The sequence below is a fragment of the Engraulis encrasicolus genome, chromosome 11 (genome assembly GCF_034702125.1).
Source record: "Engraulis encrasicolus isolate BLACKSEA-1 chromosome 11, IST_EnEncr_1.0, whole genome shotgun sequence".
NCBI lineage: Eukaryota > Metazoa > Chordata > Actinopteri > Clupeiformes > Engraulidae > Engraulis > Engraulis encrasicolus.
The window spans coordinates 54,823,164-54,841,162 of NC_085867.1; the positions used below are offsets into that span (position 1 = coordinate 54,823,164).

General features: G+C 44.0%; 1 protein-coding gene across 3 annotated transcripts; it reads right to left on the reverse strand.

The window, feature by feature from the left end:
* Positions 1–1,689: 1,689 nt before the first annotated feature.
* Positions 1,690–17,255, reverse strand: ythdc1 (YTH N6-methyladenosine RNA binding protein C1). 3 transcript variants are annotated; one of them, XM_063211020.1, is made up of 16 exons: positions 17,002–17,255; positions 16,193–16,288; positions 15,684–15,988; positions 15,128–15,536; positions 12,414–12,467; positions 11,911–12,005; positions 11,440–11,548; positions 10,933–11,050; positions 10,748–10,832; positions 6,936–7,108; positions 4,346–4,425; positions 3,890–3,926; positions 3,751–3,790; positions 3,276–3,341; positions 2,960–3,157; positions 1,690–2,627 (listed from the first exon to the last, which is right to left on the reverse strand). In XM_063211020.1, exons 1-16 carry the CDS (start codon positions 17,027–17,029, stop codon positions 2,406–2,408), a joined length of 2,115 nt encoding a protein of 704 aa, XP_063067090.1. In that variant the 5' UTR covers positions 17,030–17,255; the 3' UTR covers positions 1,690–2,405. The 3 variants fall into 3 exon arrangements, with proteins under 3 accessions (XP_063067090.1, XP_063067091.1, XP_063067089.1); XM_063211021.1 differs by having other exon boundaries at positions 2,999–3,157; positions 15,128–15,539; XM_063211019.1 differs by having other exon boundaries at positions 15,128–15,539.
* Positions 17,256–17,999: the final 744 nt, after the last annotated feature.

Sequence of the window (17,999 nt, forward strand, 5' to 3'; positions counted from 1 at the left end):
GCCCCCAAATGACACTAAGCACCCCTCCTCTCATCAGTCTCCTAACACCCCCTCAACACTTGCCTGGTTGTCATCTCATGCATATTTAATCATCATATTTCAGACAACTTGCAATAGGCTACAAAAAAAAATCTTTGTCAAAGTTTGAATTAGCTACTGAAGTTTTACTCAAACTACTCAAATTTTAGCCTATTCACCTAGTATCTCTTAATGTCTTCCTGTAGAAAAAATGAGTAGGAATAGGAACGCTCCAACTTTGACCTGGAAAAAAGTATGTTTCACTAAATATCGTTCACTTTTTTAAGGTCATTTAGATATAGGCCTACAACGGAATCGGATTAAACAAAAACTTGGAATGATTTGGCCAACTATTGCAATTTGTCCTGTGCCAAACGCTAGACTGACTGGCCCAGCCTTCTCTCTCCCTTCCCTCTGCCCGCAGCATATGCACGATGTTGCATGCCCCGCGTAGTCTATATGCGCTTTTTCACCTGTTTTTTTTATCCATATTTTTTACCCGGTAGCGGTTTTACCCCCTAGCGCACTCTCCCGCTGAACTCTCCAAGTTGGATTCACTCGCGCAGAAATCAGATGTCCTTTGCATCGGCTATAACCGGAGAACAAGTAGGCCTACAGCGAACGGAAACTGAACTATTCTACTGTTAGCGTAAATGGACATTTCAAATCATTAACCGAAACAACAGAATACCAGGAACACGTGCGTGTAACCAAGCTTTCGGAGCTCTTATGAGAATACATTATTTTTCACGAGGGCAGGGAAGCTCCGGAGTCAAATTATCAGGCAAAACAACTAAACCAACTGTGAGGTGTGGTACCTGTTCACTAACCACGCAGACTTCCACGTTTATAGCTAAATCCAAAGACGGCACATTTCAGGATTTGGGTAGGGGAAAATGGTCGGACACAACTCTCTATATTATAGAACTAAAAGACATTTGATATAACTACGCAGCCCAGCCGACCAGAAAACACAGGGTTTTGCGCTCTTTCCTTTCGAAGTATGAAGACAGGGCGGGACTTAGATTGAGAAAGTTCTTGTTATTGGCTGTGCCGACAAACAGAAATACTGTGATTGGTCAAAAGTCATTGTCGGTGGTGGCATCTCTCCAGCAATTTGCCATTGAGCTGCATGACATTTTCTGCGGTATACATTTCAAATCGCTCGACCCCCCCCCCCCCCCCAAAAAAAAAATTCTCCTCGGATCTGCACGATTCACAGAAATGACCCATTTTTATTTCAAAACGGCGAATTTCGCCGAAAAGCGGCGAGTTTGCATGCCTGAATTAAGCACTCGGTTTCCCTTTGCCTTTGCTTGCCCAGACCCGATGTTCGGGGGCCTTGCTACACTTACTGTTGGAATGGCACTAGGCAGGTCTTAGTGATGCCATTCTCACTCTTGGTATGACATGTCACCTCGGTTCATCTGACCTGAACAAACAAGATTCTTGTTTCTCAGTAAAACTCAGTCACCTTCCTAACAGGCTTACCAGTATTTTTCACTCAACACGCCCATGGCCATGAGTCATTTGAACACTTGACCATTCTCTACCAACAATTCAGAACCTCTTCAACTCAGGCCTAGTAGGTAGCCCCGTTTAAACATTCTTTGCAGAATTGAGACTTCTAGGGTAAAGGATTAAAGGAATGACTTGATACAAGGCAGCATATAAATGCCTTTGTTTTATTTTTTTGCGTACAAAAAGCATCAATAAAAGATACAACCTTGTTTTCACCAAAAAAGGTCTTCACAGCGCAATCGTAGCCTTCACTCTTCAAGACATTGAGTCATTCGGCAGTGAACGGAGACTCAGGACAAGAGGTGGATTCGTCACAATATATATTTTTTTACAATCCACTATAAAGCTGGAAACAATAAAAGCCAAAAAAGAGGTGTAACTGCTAGAACACTGTCATTTCCATTAGTACAGTACAACGCTCCTTTTAGCTTACATCATGTACAATATAACACAGAACACAAAGACACTGTGGCAAGTGCAGGTTACCAAACTTTTCTTCATACAAGAACCGTACAGTAAAGCAAAGGGAAAGGTTGATGGGTTCAAATGTTGCAATTATGTACATATACACAAGTAAAAAAAGTACAGAAAAACAGCTTTTTCTCCTGGCTCCAGCCTAAACACATGATGACGAGGCCCTTCAGCAATAAAAAAAAAGAGGGGGAGCTAAAAACTGAGAAAATAAGGGTCTGGTTTTATACCGAGAGCATGCACAACACGCTTACCGGAAAATAAAAATCATGTTTGATTAAATTAAGAAGTTATGAAATTCAATCACTTAAAAAATACTAAAGCACTGGAAAACGGGAGGCGGGTAAAGGAAGGAGGTTTATAACAGAACTGCCACTATGTTGACGGCCTCCGCCTTATCTGCGGTAGCGGCCTCGCTCCTTCTCTCTGTCGCGCTCCCTCATGCGGTCTCTCTCCCGGTCCCGCTCACGTCCACGCTCCCTCTCGCGGTCCCGCCTAGCGTCCCGTGGCCTTTCACGTTCTCGCTGGCGGTCCCGCTCACGAGGGCGGCTGCGTCTGCTGCTCACAACGGCTTGGGTGCGTCGCAAGAAGTCATCCACACGCATATCATAGTCGTGCTGTACAGAAACAAGCATTACGTTTATGTTAGAGTCAAAATCTTTTTTCTGAAATCGACATCAAGAAAAGTGAAGTTCACTCCCACATTGAGTTAAGTTTTTTCTTAAGTTGCCAATAGGAGAAAATGTTCAGTTTTGAAAATGTTCAGTTTTAAGACGTGAATCACTGTCTTTGTCTGACCGCTAGACATACTGTGGCCATTGGTGACCAAAGGGTGACAAGTATAAAACATAAGGGACAGCAAAGCAGAAAAGTCACAAGGGAAATACAAATGGTACTGGCAGTGGACCCGAAACGTGGAAACGTGTCCACCTCTAACCAATTATCTTACATGTGTATCATGTGCAGCTGGAAGGATTGGAGTCATTACCAGACTGGAGAAGGACGAGCGCACCACCCGTTTCTCTCGGAAGCGAGCGTCGTGGGGCACGGGATGGTGCCCAGAGTAGGGTGGGTGGGCCTGGGGAGGGGGCGCATGGTGCTGGTAGTAGGGGTGGTGAGGAGGTTGCTCCATGCCTGGGTATGGTGCCTACAAAACAAGAGTGAATGCCACAAGAATTTCAGAGATACAGTGGGCACCTGCTATAAATAACAACATAGTTAATACATTCATCAACAATTGTGAAGACACTTCAGGTGGTACGTACCATTCCCTGCCAAGGAGGTGGAGGCCCAATGTTGTGGTGGAATTCCCTCATGTAGTCATTGTAAGACTGCAAAAAAGACCAAGTACATACATTTGCCATTGATGCTTGTGAGATGAATGCACAGCATAGCAGTGAGATCTTGTACATTAACAAATTTGAAAATTCTCATTCTGAGGTCAAGGGTTATGTAAATGGATGATTTTTTGTGAATAAAATGGACTGCATTTATGTAGCACATTTCTACACCTTTGATCACTCGGAGCACTTTACAATCTTGTACGATTATGGACTGCAGTCGTGAGAAACTGTTTGGAAACAAATGGCCGGAGCCAACGCGCTATCAGTGTTTCACCCAAGGTGTTAAAACCAAAACACGTCTAAAGGCAACGGAACGTCCAATATTGGGGAAGTCAGGCCAGACGGATAGCTGCTGAAAACATCAGAAAAACTGTGATAGATTGAGGAAGTAACTGACCCCATTGAGAAAGACATCCCGTCTCACTCCAGAAAAACGTCTGCAAAGAAATGTGACAAAAAAAAGACATTAGCCTTTAAAAAACCCAGAGGCTGTAGTAGATGTGACGCACATATTTTTTTAAAAAAAATGTTTGTACCTATCCACTGGTGGATTACGCGGATCTTGCATGAAGCCTGTAAATATTAGAGAAGCCGTTTGCATAATTTACCAAAGGCAAGCTAAATAAAGAACATAAAGCAACCAAAACAGTCATCAACCCAAAATGGAAAACCACAACAGTAAGAAACATAACAGTTGGCAACTTGTAGACAGATAATGCAAGGTGTGATTGCTACCCATTTGCTAGAGAAGACAGTGCTTAACAAAATACAAATGAGACAGTACAACAATTTCACAACTTTCAGCGATACCACTGGTAACAATAACAATTACAGATGATATATTATGAATCGTAACAAGATATAATAATACAAATTCAACACCAGACGGACAATAGTGTCACAATGACAAAACTGCCACATTCAGAGACCCGTTCCGCTCGCCACTGAAGACTGAAGCTATGGTGATGGCCAATCATGAAGTTGATAATAACCTGGTCTTTGAGGGAACTCTGGTGGATAGTCAATCCTGGGCCGTTTCCTGTTGTGAATGTCATACTCTTCAGGTCGACGCCTACACGAATCAGGTGAACAGTTAAGACAACACACTCAACTTACACTGAATTGCACATCACATACAAGAAAAAAAACATACTGATCTGTTCAAACAAATAAAAGGCATGGTCATCCTTTAAATCTAGCTTTGTGTGTTCTGGCATAGCTCCATCAGAGTAACCTCTTTGCAGAAGTGCTGTTTGGCAATGTTGTAGAAAATAACTATTCATCAAGTATGCTCTTGTTGGAAAAGACAAAAAGATACGGTCTTCCACTTCAGGCAAAATTACAGTGTCAAGCCACAATGGGCTCAAATTCAGTGTGTAATTTTCATAAAACTTTGAAGGTAAGTAGTAGTAGTGGACAAATGGATGATCTACCACACTGATTTGTTTCTCAATAATACCAAGGTTGTGATCCACACATACACCTTCACTACATTACAGTTCAACCTTAGAAATATCAGCACTACAAAGTGGTTCTTAGCCCACAATGCAAACAACAAAGCCAACCACAAAGCTTTAAGTACAAGAGCAAAAAATGATCTACAGTAAATGAGAAAAGCTGGTTAAAATGTTAACATACCGCTTTCTTGTAGATTTTTTTGTGACTGTTAACGTTGGCAAATATTTATGATAGAAAATGTTCATAAAATAGTCCATGTTATTTCTTTAAGCGGTCTACAGCCACAAACACATTTACAAGGATGGCCTGGCAAAGACAGCAGATGGGGAAACCCATTGGAAATGGTGCAGTCCTTTTTTGGGGAGAGATTATCAATCAGACATGACGAGCTCCATGGGAACAAATACACAGGTAATCTGCCCACCAAAGCCTGGCACCCCCACGTGCTCGTGGCCTTTTTTTTGCAGTCCTTGCAGGGCATCAAACCGAGACACAGAAGAAAAGGGCTTGTGTGTGAGAGAGGGACCGCCCCAGGTCTACCTTACTTCAAAACTCAGTCCTTTTTTAAACACAGGAGAACAGGAATGTATTCCGCAATGGCTACCTACCAGGGGGTGCGAGACAGGCTGGGTCAGGAAAAGGGGAGGGAGAGGGCTTAAAATGAAAAGGTGCAGGAAAGGAAGGGGGGGAAGGGATCAACATATCTTCAGTCCATTTTTTTCCTGAAAAGTGGTTGGAGGGGCTTTTGTGTGGGGAGTGGTGACCACCGAGGGGTACATCAACTGATAACCAAACCAAAATCCTTAACACCTCATTTTTTTCCTTGACTGTGGTAAAAGAAAAGGTGTTTGACAAGACCCAACAGATTTTTCTCAGTTCATAGAGATCTCCTTCAGATGAACTTTTTTTTCTCCTCTCTCCTCCCTTTTTTCATTCTATCACACCAACAGCTGCTCCAGGGAACTTTCAGAAATGAAAAAAGAAAAAGAAAAGCAAAAAACATCCCATCTTTTTTCCCTCCCCAAAAGGCCTCCTCTGACCACAGCGGTGTACGAAAGTTCATACAGGGGTGGTGATGGGCTAAAGGGACCAGTCCCTGACATGAGTCCACAGGCACTGCACAGACAGGAAGTTGGAACAAAGGCAACAGGAAGGGGCTCAAGAGACACAGCTAGTGCTGCAGCATGGCTCCCTCTGCCGGCTCCCCTCCTCCTCCACACTTGCCTAGCGCGCTCCGGCACTGCAGAGGAGCCCTCCCTCGTTCTCTCTCTCCTTCTCCCCCTCCTCCTGCCTCTGTTTTCTTCTAGCTCTCTTTATCTGCTGCTATACTGCAACACCAAGGACTTCTTGCATCTAATGATACGCCAACTGAAAACTTTTTTTTTTGTGGTAAAGAAAAGTCCGGCCAAAATGCTCCTCTTGAAAGCATTTTTTTTCCTCCGTTTTTATAACACATCAAGCTTTCTGCCCTCTCAAACCCGGATGGGCCATCTTCAGTTTACAATAGTATGGCTCCTTTACAAAAAGAGTCCCCGCTATGCTTAGGATTATCCCCCACGGACATTCCTGAAAGAAAAAGGGCTTTGGGAACAAATTTAAGGCAAGAGAAGAGTACTCAATCTAGCAGGCTGAATTTACGTTCACAGTTTGTTTAACTTCAAATGATTAAGTTTGCCCTAACTTAAAGACTTTGATAACTGCTGTGAAAGTTACTGTGTTACTATCAATGTCAGTTACAAACAAAAACACAAAGTCAGACATCTGCCAATATACTTTTTACAATTACCACCACCGCCACCACCATCTGAGAGCCCCTGGGGTCTCGGAACTGCATGCCTCCACCATGACCATCTCAGGGAGAGGGGGGGCGCTCGCTGGTCCATGCGGCTTGCCCCCCTCCCCTCTGAGAATAGCTGGTGCTACGGGGCATGAGAGGGGATGGGAGGGTCGAAAGAGGGAAGGGGGGGCTCTTTATTTATTTTGCCTCTTCGCTGACGGCGTGAGGATGAGGACTTTTTTCACGATGAATGAAGAAGCTCGAGTGGCTCCTGCTCTGCCTTCGCACTGCATCATCACGTCACGGCGACGGGCAAGAGCACTAGTGGTCCAAAGAACATTTCTAACCTTCCCAGGTCGCGGGGGGCGGGCTGCTCGCGGTGGGGTGGCCGTCCCCGGGAACGTGACTCCGAGTGCATCCTCCTCTTGTGACGCAATTTGTGAATGGCTTGATACAAGTCAATGCTCTCGTCAGGGGGGAAAAGCATGCACAGCTGGGTGCCGCACTCTGGCTCGATTTCCTGTTGAGAGGAAAACAAGACCAGCAAGAAAAAATAATGAATGCCAATGTGCATAAGACAACACATACGCAATATAATACATACATGATACAATATCAAATGTTCATACACTAAAAAGTCAGAGAGGATCAGTTGTGATTAGAGTTCTCCTCCTAACGGCCCGTTCCCACTTTACCGGCAACCGCGTTGAAGGCTTCTGGGATTCGCACTGCGGCTACTTTGACAGTGGACACGCGTCAAAAAGTTCAGCTCCCTTCTATGTTATGCTAATTAGACGCGGCCAAAGCGGAGCGTTATCCAATGATTGTCGAGTACAAGAGGAATTCCCATGACACCAACTGCTATGTTTTGCTGCTTAAAAGTAGTTTTATGACTGTTTATCGTACGTTTTAAAGGTGCCCTATTATGCTATTTAGAATAACTTTCATTGTTAATATTTTGCTTTACTGTGGTTATTGGAGTTAATTTTGAATGATCACTTGTTTTCATGTCCATTATTTTTTATCATTGTGTACATGCACCCTACGCCGCCTGTTTGAAACGCGTGGAAGTGCAGAATGTTAGACCCTTCAACATTCTGAAATCTCGACGCAGCATGGAGCGTTTCATCAAGCATTCTATTACTAATATTACGTCAGCAGCACAGCTGTTTTTGACCTGGAATCCAACCCTGTAGCCTATGTCTAAAGTTGACAGCCAAATAGTTCACCCAATGTCCACAATTAATCTGAAAAGGACGCATCATAAGTCCCACGTTGTTATTTGTGCACCTTGCTGTGTCATTTGCTGAAACCCAGTCCCTATCCAATGCGAGTCTTCCGTGCATGGGCTTCAGTTTGATTTCAAAATCGCTTGGGACAAGGCTGCCATTAATCTGAGAAAGGGTTGAAAGTGCTGGGTACAGGCTATTGCTTCCGATTTGAGGTTTCATGAAATAATACGCATATTGCATATGATGCGTAATAACGCGATTGTGACCATATTAAAAAAAAAAAAAAAAAAAAAAAACTAATAGCCATCTGCGCTGTCTTGTTTATTTCTGATATCCTGCGCTGAAGAATCTTTATCTCAAACATTATTAACGCAACAGTAGGGGCCTGATTGGTTAACCCGCTGTCTAGCCTTGCATACTGTAGCCCTAAAATTGAAGTTATCAGCCAAGTTTACTGCTCGCAAACAGACAAGTGTCGCGCTGGTCTAGGTGGGAGAAGTCTAGATCTGCTGTTGACAGGTGGAAATTTGAAGACACAAAGAATGTTCTGGGATTGAAATCAGATCACATTCCCTTGTTAATGACAAGTTAACCTTCACAAAATAGGCTATCCAATAAGCTAATCATCTGCAATTGCTGTACACAGTTCAAAGGATAGGCCTATTTATTCAGCGAAGTTGTGGACATTTTCTTCGCTCCCGCGGCAGCCCCCATCTGGCTGTCAAAGACGCAGTCCGAAATTGAAAGAGTGCGCCCAGTAAGACAAGGGCACGACTTGTCGGACTCAAACCTATCAATTCAACGTCTGTCAGTGATATCGTGACACCCTATTTGTGATATGAACTCCGTGTTCAAATTCGTCCTGTGGTCTATTTGCAAGCCAGACTGAATAGGCTACTGAGCGCACGCGTTGTTGGCTTTTAAAAATGAGTTCCTGTTTGCTCGTTGTCTGTAGGCCTAATGCACAATGGTGATACATACAATACATTTCAAGGTATTTCCAGGTGCATGGTTTCATTTTAGTAACTGCATTTCTATTTAGTCCCCGGCAGAAATGATGCGCCCACTGGATTGGAAGCGCAATGGGCAGTCCTCGATGGATTGGTTTCATACTGGGTCTTATAATAACGCCTAGGCCTAGTCTCGGTTTCGTGTTTTTTTTGTTCGCATTTATCGACAGGACAGGATTTTTTTTATATAACAATAGGCCCTATCCGTTTCAGTTTCATTATTTTTGGCATGCCGCCCGACGACTCGACCAGTTTTAAACGTTGCTCTTGCAGATATGATGAACAAAACTGCGTTGCATTTTAATTAGGCCTACTGAATTGTAGCCTACGCATAGCCTATACTAACTGGCTAATCCTTGCCAACATTGCTGATGCAAACGGCTGCTGGTCATGTCGTGATACCTATTTGGATAACATCAGCGCACGTCTTCTAATTAATGTTATGCTTCAAGCGGCAATACAAGTGTAGGGTTTTCACATCTTACCAAACAAAAGTTAGTCTTGCCAACAGCATATGCAAAACGGCCCTGAAGCGAATAGAGAGAGAAAGGAGAGATTCGAGTCTTTCACCCACTTGGAAGTGTTTTGGATTCTCAGTGCGCAACTGCGTTAACGCGTTCTGCCTGTTTTCGACCTTCCTCATTCAACTGTTTCTGACCCGTTAGCCATAGGCCTACCAACCGGTATTTTATCAATGTAAAATGCAGCTTTAATATCACAATGAAACAAAAATATATAACTTGGGCCACAGGTGAGTGTAGCTAGACCGATGCTGTAGCCTATTGACGGAGCCGATTTATGAATTGAAAAAAAAAACATGCGTAATGGAATAAACTTGTGGATGGCGAAATCCTACACTATCCTTGTAGGCTACACTATTCTTGTACACTATTTTGTACACTGAGTGGTGTATTCACAAATAGGATACATCTCATCACAATACTGTCAAATTCAGATAGGCCTAGGCTATGTGGCTGCGATGAACAAATGCGCATTAGGTCTACTGTCTCTGCAATTAATAAATGGTCTGTGACATCGTCAACACTCCATCCCATAAGCAGCAATGTTAGGTACAGCATGACGTAGACCCGTACCGGAAACAAAAGCTATAGAATGTTGAAAACCCAACCACGCGTTCTCTGACAGTTGAGAAATAGCGTTCCTGCGGCAGAGAAATTCTCCCCCAAGAGGCCAATTTGTGAAATGCAGCTTTCACCAAGCTTTTACATACAACAGATGCTGTGTAACCCAATAAATGGGTAGTGGACATGAAAAAGCATAATAGGACCCCTTTAATGTAAGAGTCATACACTACAGCAAACTATGAAGTGCAAGGTCTTTGTGCTCATGTTCAAAGGATTATGTACATTTTTGACAACAAAGTAAACATGTCCACATAGGTAAGGGCAGACTTTAATGTTACTGTCGCTAGTTAGCTTGCTTAATCGATATACATGTGTAGAAAAACAGAAAGAGATATTCCTGTTCAGTGTACTCTGTCACGCCCCTCCATGTGCACCGACAAGAAGCATTCGGTCCACACAACGAGGTGCGTTGCGTTGATGAGCGTCAAATGGCCGGTTAAGTGGGAACGGGCCGTAATAATTCATACCATGGAATGGTAAAGCAGAGGTAGAAATACTACCTAGGGCCGGGACCCCTAGAGGGCCGCGGCAAGTTGAAAGGATTGCAAAACAAAATTGCCAGTCAACACTTCTATTACTTTTCCTGTTGAAATTGCATGGATTTAGGGGTGTACTTATTCACTAACAAAAGGTGGTGCACTGAAAAAAATAGAGTAGCACGACCCATGTCAGGGTCTTGGTTGGAAGCTACTGGTATATGGGGGGACTTGTCATGGTAAAGTTCGGGAACCCCTGTCCTAAGGAGCCTTTTTTCAAGATGTACACAACACACCTGTCCGTCTCGTCCGATCTTCACAGGCTTGTGCTCGTTCCAGGGGTTGGAAAGATGAGAAGTTTTGGTGAAGGGCAACTCACGCCTGCAAGAGATCAGATCCGATCAGATCAAAACACTGTACGCAGAATTCAGCATTACAGCCACTTAAGTCAATAATATGGCGCTTTGATTTTGCACTATACCTGCAGATCCAGTCAATCTTGAAGACTCCTCCGAGCATCTTGGCGTTCATGCCAGCAGGCAATACCCAGTGGATGGGAGAGCCTCCGTGGTGTGACTCGGAGCAGAGACGGGCGAAGCCTGCAAAGGGGCACATTCAAGACATCACTACTCCACGCCAAAAGCTGGACTCTGGCTCTTCACGCATCTCTGCTTCTGGGTCAAAGACGTCCAACATGAAATTGTCCTTCAGTGCTAACGGATACTTTTGCTTACTGTAACTGTGAAAAACATTTACAGTAAGCCAAAGGACGTCTTTGACCCTTCTGAGTTTAACCCTTAAAGCACAGAGCCTCTTATCACCTTATCGTCACCAAAATGGTAATGACCAAGTCTTAATCGGTCACTAAAGACTCTCTGCATTGTCGTAGCAATGTTATGATGTAGTTGAATGCTTTCAGCAAGGATTGAATAAGCCCGTCTACAGGACCAACTGCAGTAAGAGGCTACATGGAGGAAAGAGTGTCTACCTTGAAACTTTCCGCTCTCTCTGACGGAGAAGACGAGGATGACACTTCTGGCAGCTCTGAAGGCAGCGTTCAACTTCTTCTCATTGACTGGTAGCGTGGACCACACGCCCTGATACAAAACAAACAAAAGCAAATTACCAAACGACCAAAATCATCAATAAAACCCTCAAATGTATAGTAAGAAAACTACTAGATATACAGATAATAGATCAAATGTTTTTTTCTGCTTCTACCCCATGAACAAACTACAAAGGAACTTGAAATTAAAGAACTTATTCCATCGAGCTATTTTAATTCCAGGATGAGATCACTTGAGACTGAGTCCGTCATTTGTAATCGTTTTACTTGATTTGTTATTTTAATGCAACTGAACTGAACTTTAGTGCAACTTGTGCCATTTATATAACAGCGTTATATAACAAAAAACAAAAGTGAATAAATAAGTAATAATTCAGTGGAATTGAAACTTACCTTTGCTTTAGCCAGAGAAACATTCTCATGATTGTTGCTCTTGATCAAAAAGAATCTGGCATCTCGAATGATGTATTTGAGCTTGCTTGTCTGATCTATTTGAACAAATCAATGCAAGACATCATTTAAATGGATGACACGTACATCATTGAAGAGCAACAAGAATACACCGAGTGCATTCCAATTTGCACACTCCCGCCCTCCACTTGTGCTTGTGGCCTCGCCCCACCGCCGTGGAGAAAATAAAGTTTCCCAGCGGTCAGCCTAGCCAAAACACATTTTGGGGGACTGTTTTACGTTTACCATACCAATTGCAAATGAGAAAAATACATTAGAATTATACTTTTGCAAGATATTTAATTCATTTTCTGTCATCAGTGACATCATGAGGTTACAAGCAGGCAAGGGAGGACGGAAGGCCGCATATTGGAATCCATACACAGTCTATTAATTGCCTAACAGCCACCTCAATTAATGGCTGTCTCATAGATAGCTGGCATTACCTTTTCGAACAGCACGAACAGAGGATGGAAGCTTTTCATGCTTTTTCTCCGAACCTACAAGTCAAACGACAAAAGCAAATGTTACCTTTAAATGGCACAATTTCAAGAACACTGACTAGAAAGCTAAATAACCAATAGAGCCAAAAAAGGTTTCACAGAACACACACCCAGACATGTAAATCGATGAGGCAACTCAAAATGAGCATGAAGATAGATCAGAATTCCAGAGCATCACTGACTGCAAAAATGTCTAGAACTGGGGCCTCATTTATCATCAGTTCGTAGAATGCCTTCTAAATTGTGTCCTATAGAATGTTCGCAAGTACAGAAAAATCTGGATTTATCAAACGTGTGTTGACTGCTCCTATGCATACTTCTGCATGATAAATCCCACACCTTCAAAAAAAATCACTGTGCACGTGCGCACCCGGGGTAATTTGCATCCCCAAACGCCTCCACATACGGTATTAAAATCCCTTTAAATGCCATGTTAATTTGAAAGCACCACACTGTTTGGAATATGCTATTTAGCGCGTCACATGGAGTGCTGGTGGGAAGTGCAGAGATAGAAACATTTCTGCGGCAGAAGTGGAGGTAGTTTCGACAGGAGGAAGGCCGTGCTTCAAGACAAGTGAAAAAAGGAGACACATGGACGTAAACACTGTCAAATAGAACACCGTCATACTCCATTGCAATGCAAAGCAAACTGTATACAGCACCCTCAATATTATTTGCAATTTCATGTCTCTTCCACTTGCAAGCATCGTCTGAGGTGTTCGTAGATTTAGGCACATTTCTACGATCAAGTTCATGTTCATAAATCCCACACTTATAGCTCAGGAATGTGTCTAAGAACCTTTGATAAATGAGGGCCCTGGATTCTATAGTAGAGTACCCAAACATGCAGGGATACAGCCTCCTGTTTGCAATCTTAACAGCAGCTTTTAGTCACCAGAGAGAAGGGGCGGTTGAGCCACTGGTGGGTTCCCCTAGTCAGGGTTCCAACTTCATGTCAAACATAAAATTCCATGACTTTCCCTGACCATAGAACAGAATTTCCATGACCTCTCGTGAATCTTAATGCCCCAAATATTATTTAGTAGACGGCATTTCGCACTGTGGTCATCAATTCGTAATAGTCAGTCTTTCAAATTGCCATTTTCAATCAACTCTCTTCTGCATTTGCCAGGCATGTTTGCCAGAATGGAAAAGTTTAACATTTTTGGATTCTATAATGTTGCAGGGCGCAGACAACACGAAATCACAATGCTGTTAAAATGCCATGATATTCCCTGACTGCATATGCAAAATGCTCAAATTCCATAACTGGAATAAACTCCATTGAATTTCCATGATATCCCAGGAATTCCCTGACCAGTGGGAACCCTGACATGTAAACCTCTCTGGTCTACTGCGGTTGGTCAGTGGAAGTCTGAAATGCTGATCAACACAGAGACACCAGACAGCAGCTAACGGCAGGCCCCATATATGTCCCCCGACAAGCCTGGGGCCCAGTTGAGTAGTCAGGTGCTGTCTGGGCGGAGGCGTGTGTGCCTCTGAGTGGTTATGTGGCTGCCAGCCGCAACATTCACATGCTGCTCGGGCAAGGAAAAGCAGCAGTGTGACCTGACCTGCTTTGCACACCGATGCACATTTTTGACCTTGCCAAAAACATGACGTTGATCATTGAAACAGCAAGCCTGTTCAAGAAGACGGGCTACTGAGTATTACAAACATGAAGTCGCTACTTGTCTACCAGATCTGTTTACAGAGCGGCGGACATGTTGACAGCCGTTGTAAAGTCAGAATAGTGGCCGACATTACAGGATTTTGTCTGGAGATGCAGCATCAGAGACGGCAAAAGCAGGTTAGTTTTTGCAGCATCCCACAGCAGTCGATAACATCAAATCGGTTTAAAAACCAATGACCATCACCTAATCTCAGATTTAAAAATGTGGTTCAAGTACAAACTGTACAAGGGGGGACGGGGGGAATATTTTTTAATACCTGCATAGGACTCTGAAGCTGAGCTTCCACTTCTATCAAAAACGATTGGAGATATCCCTCTAGCGTGCTTCTTCAGCTTTCTTTCCTCATCTGAACAGTGAATGGGAACAGACACGTCCCTTACGTTAGATTTTAAGAGCTTGAACTGTGTACAAGACTGCTTGAGTACACGCTAGCTAGCACTACACCTGAGAGATCTCCAATGCCTTGGCCCTAACCGAACTCTGCCTTCATGTATGGATAAAACCTTCAGCTGCTCCCTGCTCCTCAATAACCATGGTCATCATGATATAGCAATCTATGTTCAATGCATAATTGCGAAACGGATGAGCATATAGTGTTGCAAAAATCCACTCGCTCAACTCGTGCGATGTTCCCAAAATACAATGGTTGCAATGTCAACTTATACAAGAACGTTTGTGCTTCCACTCTCCCCTCAGAACCTCTAATTTATATCTCAAAAAATGAAATCGCCTGTTCAAATCATTTCAAATGAATCTTTGTGGGTCATGAGGCCTCAGAGACCGATGATCACGGTCCTATGTCCCCAAATAACAATGTTTGCAATTTAACATTTTTAACCCTCAGCATACTGAATACTTGAAGTTTTCCTTCCCCTCCCTTCATCACCACTAGTTTAATATTATTTCACTATTTGTTTATCATCATTTCAAATGAATATTTTGTGGCGGGCCATTTGAAATCACCTGAGGCCTCAGAGCCCGACCCAGAGCGCACAGACTCGCCATCGGAGAAGGAGACGGAGTCTGAGCGGGAGTCGCTGGCTTCGCTGCGCGTGTCGTAGTCATTTTGCTCTGCCTCTTCCCGCTGATCTCCATCATCCAGCTCGTACTCTTCCTCCTCCTCGCCTTCTTCTTCTACCTCTTCCTCCTCTTCTTCTTCCTCCTCGCCATCTTTCTCTCCCTCTTCCTCCTCCTCTTCTTCTTCCATCACCTCCTCCTCTTCCTCCTCCACCTCTTCTTCCAAGTCGGAGCGCTGGCCTTCGGAGGAGGCGGCAGAGGACTCCTGATCGGAGGCATACTCCTCTGAATGGGCGACATCGTCTTTCGACGAGCGGCTCACATGGCCCACGCTGTCCTCGCTGGTGCGCCGGAGCTTCTAAAAGGAAAGAAAAAAAGTTACGACATGCTACAAGCGAACATGGTTTCTTTATGAAAAAAGCAGCATTTCACATCAGCGTATAGCAGTGCTTGTGTTCAAAACAATCCCAGATGTCTTTTGATCACCACCAAGGTTCCCTACCTCTGACAGCTCCGGCATGAGGGGCTTGATCCTCCTCTGTGTGTCTCTGCTTCGAGTGAGGGGCTTTTCGCTGTGGCCTTTCGAAGGCTGTCCTCGGGAGTGGCCTCCTCTTACCCCGTGGTTCCTACGGTCGTCGTACAGTTCCTCTGCCGTGTGTCGGCCCCGAGGATTTGACAGTTTCTTCCCGTTGGCCCCGCTGGAGGGGGGTCCCCTCTTCATCAGCTGCCTGGTGGAGTGTCCACCTCCTGAGGACCTCATGCGCTTGGACTCCTGTCCACCCCCTCTGGTGTTCTTCCTTTTCGATCCTAATATGGGCACATTTATTTCATCAATGTGTAATCCTGAATCAAGATTCCTGATCCATCATTTGGCAGTTTGAGATACTAACAGCACTATTGGTCATGCTCTAATGCACAATACATGTTAAATGATGGGTGTGTAGGGACCAACTTCCTTGTTCCTACACAAGTGTACTTCGCCATAAACACATAAATAGACCTGAACCGTACCTTTTTTCTCGCTGATCTCGCTCTCTGGGTTGTAGAGCTCGTCGTCTTGGTCGGGTGCTTCAGTGAGGATATCCTCGAGGACATTGAGCTCTCCATCTGAAAATCACACAGGAAAATTGAGTTCAGTTGGAAAAACAGACTGCAGGTCTAGGCTAGTTGGCGAGCCTTTGTCTGAACATGCTAATTCAACAGCTAACAATTGTAGCTTCGTTTTATGCCGTGTTACCTGACGAAATCTCCCACATACCTAAATATAGATTTGTGTTTTTATGTGCACGTCTAGAAAGCACTGAATACTAGTAATCAGTCGAATGTGCTGATGCTGGCGAAGAAAACACGCGATCAATCAGATTCTAACTCGAGACAGCACGAAGAGCGCTAAACACCAACAAAGAAAGCACAATAACGTCAAGCTACTTCCATTGGTAGGCTAGCCATGATGATGGAACTTTTTCTCGAAATCCATTGCATTTCACTCCAATAATGTCTTAATAACGACGATGGCGTGCTATCATGGGCCAGTCAGTTATTTGACCTAGCCACCCTAATCTGAATTACTAAGGTAGGACGACGTCCCCTTAGCTAAAGACATTGCTAATTTGTGGGCAACTAGCGATAGCCAGCTAGCCAGAACGTCGTTATTGTTGTGATCCATAAACAGCCCCCGTATCCATTGACAGGAGTTATTCAGCATAACCAACTACTTCATCCGTCAACTTCGCTGTGAAACCATGAAGTCTTGAATCGATTTTAAGTATTGCACCACGCATTTATACACAAACAACAAACGCTGCAAGATAGCCACATACCCTTTTCGTCTCGTCTGTCGACCGCCATTTTCCCCCTGATCTTCCTGGCTGTCGCAGACTTTCCTAGGACGCGTTGTAGTACTTTTCAGATCGCCCCTTTGTTTGATCTTATTCAAAAATAACAAAAGGGAAAAGAAAATAGGTGCACGTATCACTACATCTGATACAACTGAAGACGGCTGTATGGTAGTGGAAGATGCGTTGTCACAACCTGTGTGAAACAAGCACACGACCAGGCCACAACGTGCTGGAATCCTGAAATGGTATTGGCCCTGAAAATAATGACGTAGCTCTAGATCAGTGCTACATAATCATCTGATGGTGGAAACGTTGTTTACAGTGTGTCTGCAGACCTAGAACTAATGCAGATATAAACAAAGCACAGGCACACTTCTGCCACCACATTTATTGGACTTATCAGTTTTATCCAATCCTTGTGGTGATTAATTAAATACTTGCCTTTGTAGCCCTATTGAGTCATTGTGCTATGAAAATATAGCTGGATGCAGCAGAATATAGACACCGTGACCTCCTACATCACAAAATGCATCGATGATGTTACAGAAATAAAACACATCACTACCAGGGCCAACCAGAAGCCATGGTTCACAGGAGACGTTCACCGACTGCTGAGGGCCAGAGACAAAGCCTTCAGAGCAGGAGACGTAGCTGGCCTAAAGACAGCAAGGGCTAACCTGTCCCAGGGCATCAGGAAAGCAAAAAAGGAATAGCCTACTCAGACAAAATAACAACACACTTCAAAGACAGCAGAGATGCACAGAGCCTGTGGCAGGGCATACAGGCCATCACGGACTATAAGCCTGCACCACGAAGCTGTGACAACAACACCTCTCTGCTAAACGACCTGAACAGTTTCTTTGCCCGCTTTGAAGCACAAAATGACACTCACCCACAGAAAACTCCCCTCCCCCCCATGATCAACCCCTTTACCTGTCCTCTGCCAGTGTTAAGAGGACACTGGCCACCATCAACCCACG

Excerpts from the sequence above, each read along its gene's own strand:
- ythdc1 (XM_063211019.1), bottom strand. The coding sequence starts at position 17,029 with ATGGCGGTCGACAGACGAGACGAAAAGG. Across the intron at positions 15,989-16,192 it reads CGAGATCAGCGAGAAAAAAG|GATCGAAAAGGAAGAACACC; the intron begins GTACGGTTCAGG and ends TGCCCATATTAG. Across the intron at positions 2,628-2,959 it reads CAGCTGCACATGATACACAT|CACGACTATGATATGCGTGT; the intron begins GTAAGATAATTG and ends GTTTCTGTACAG.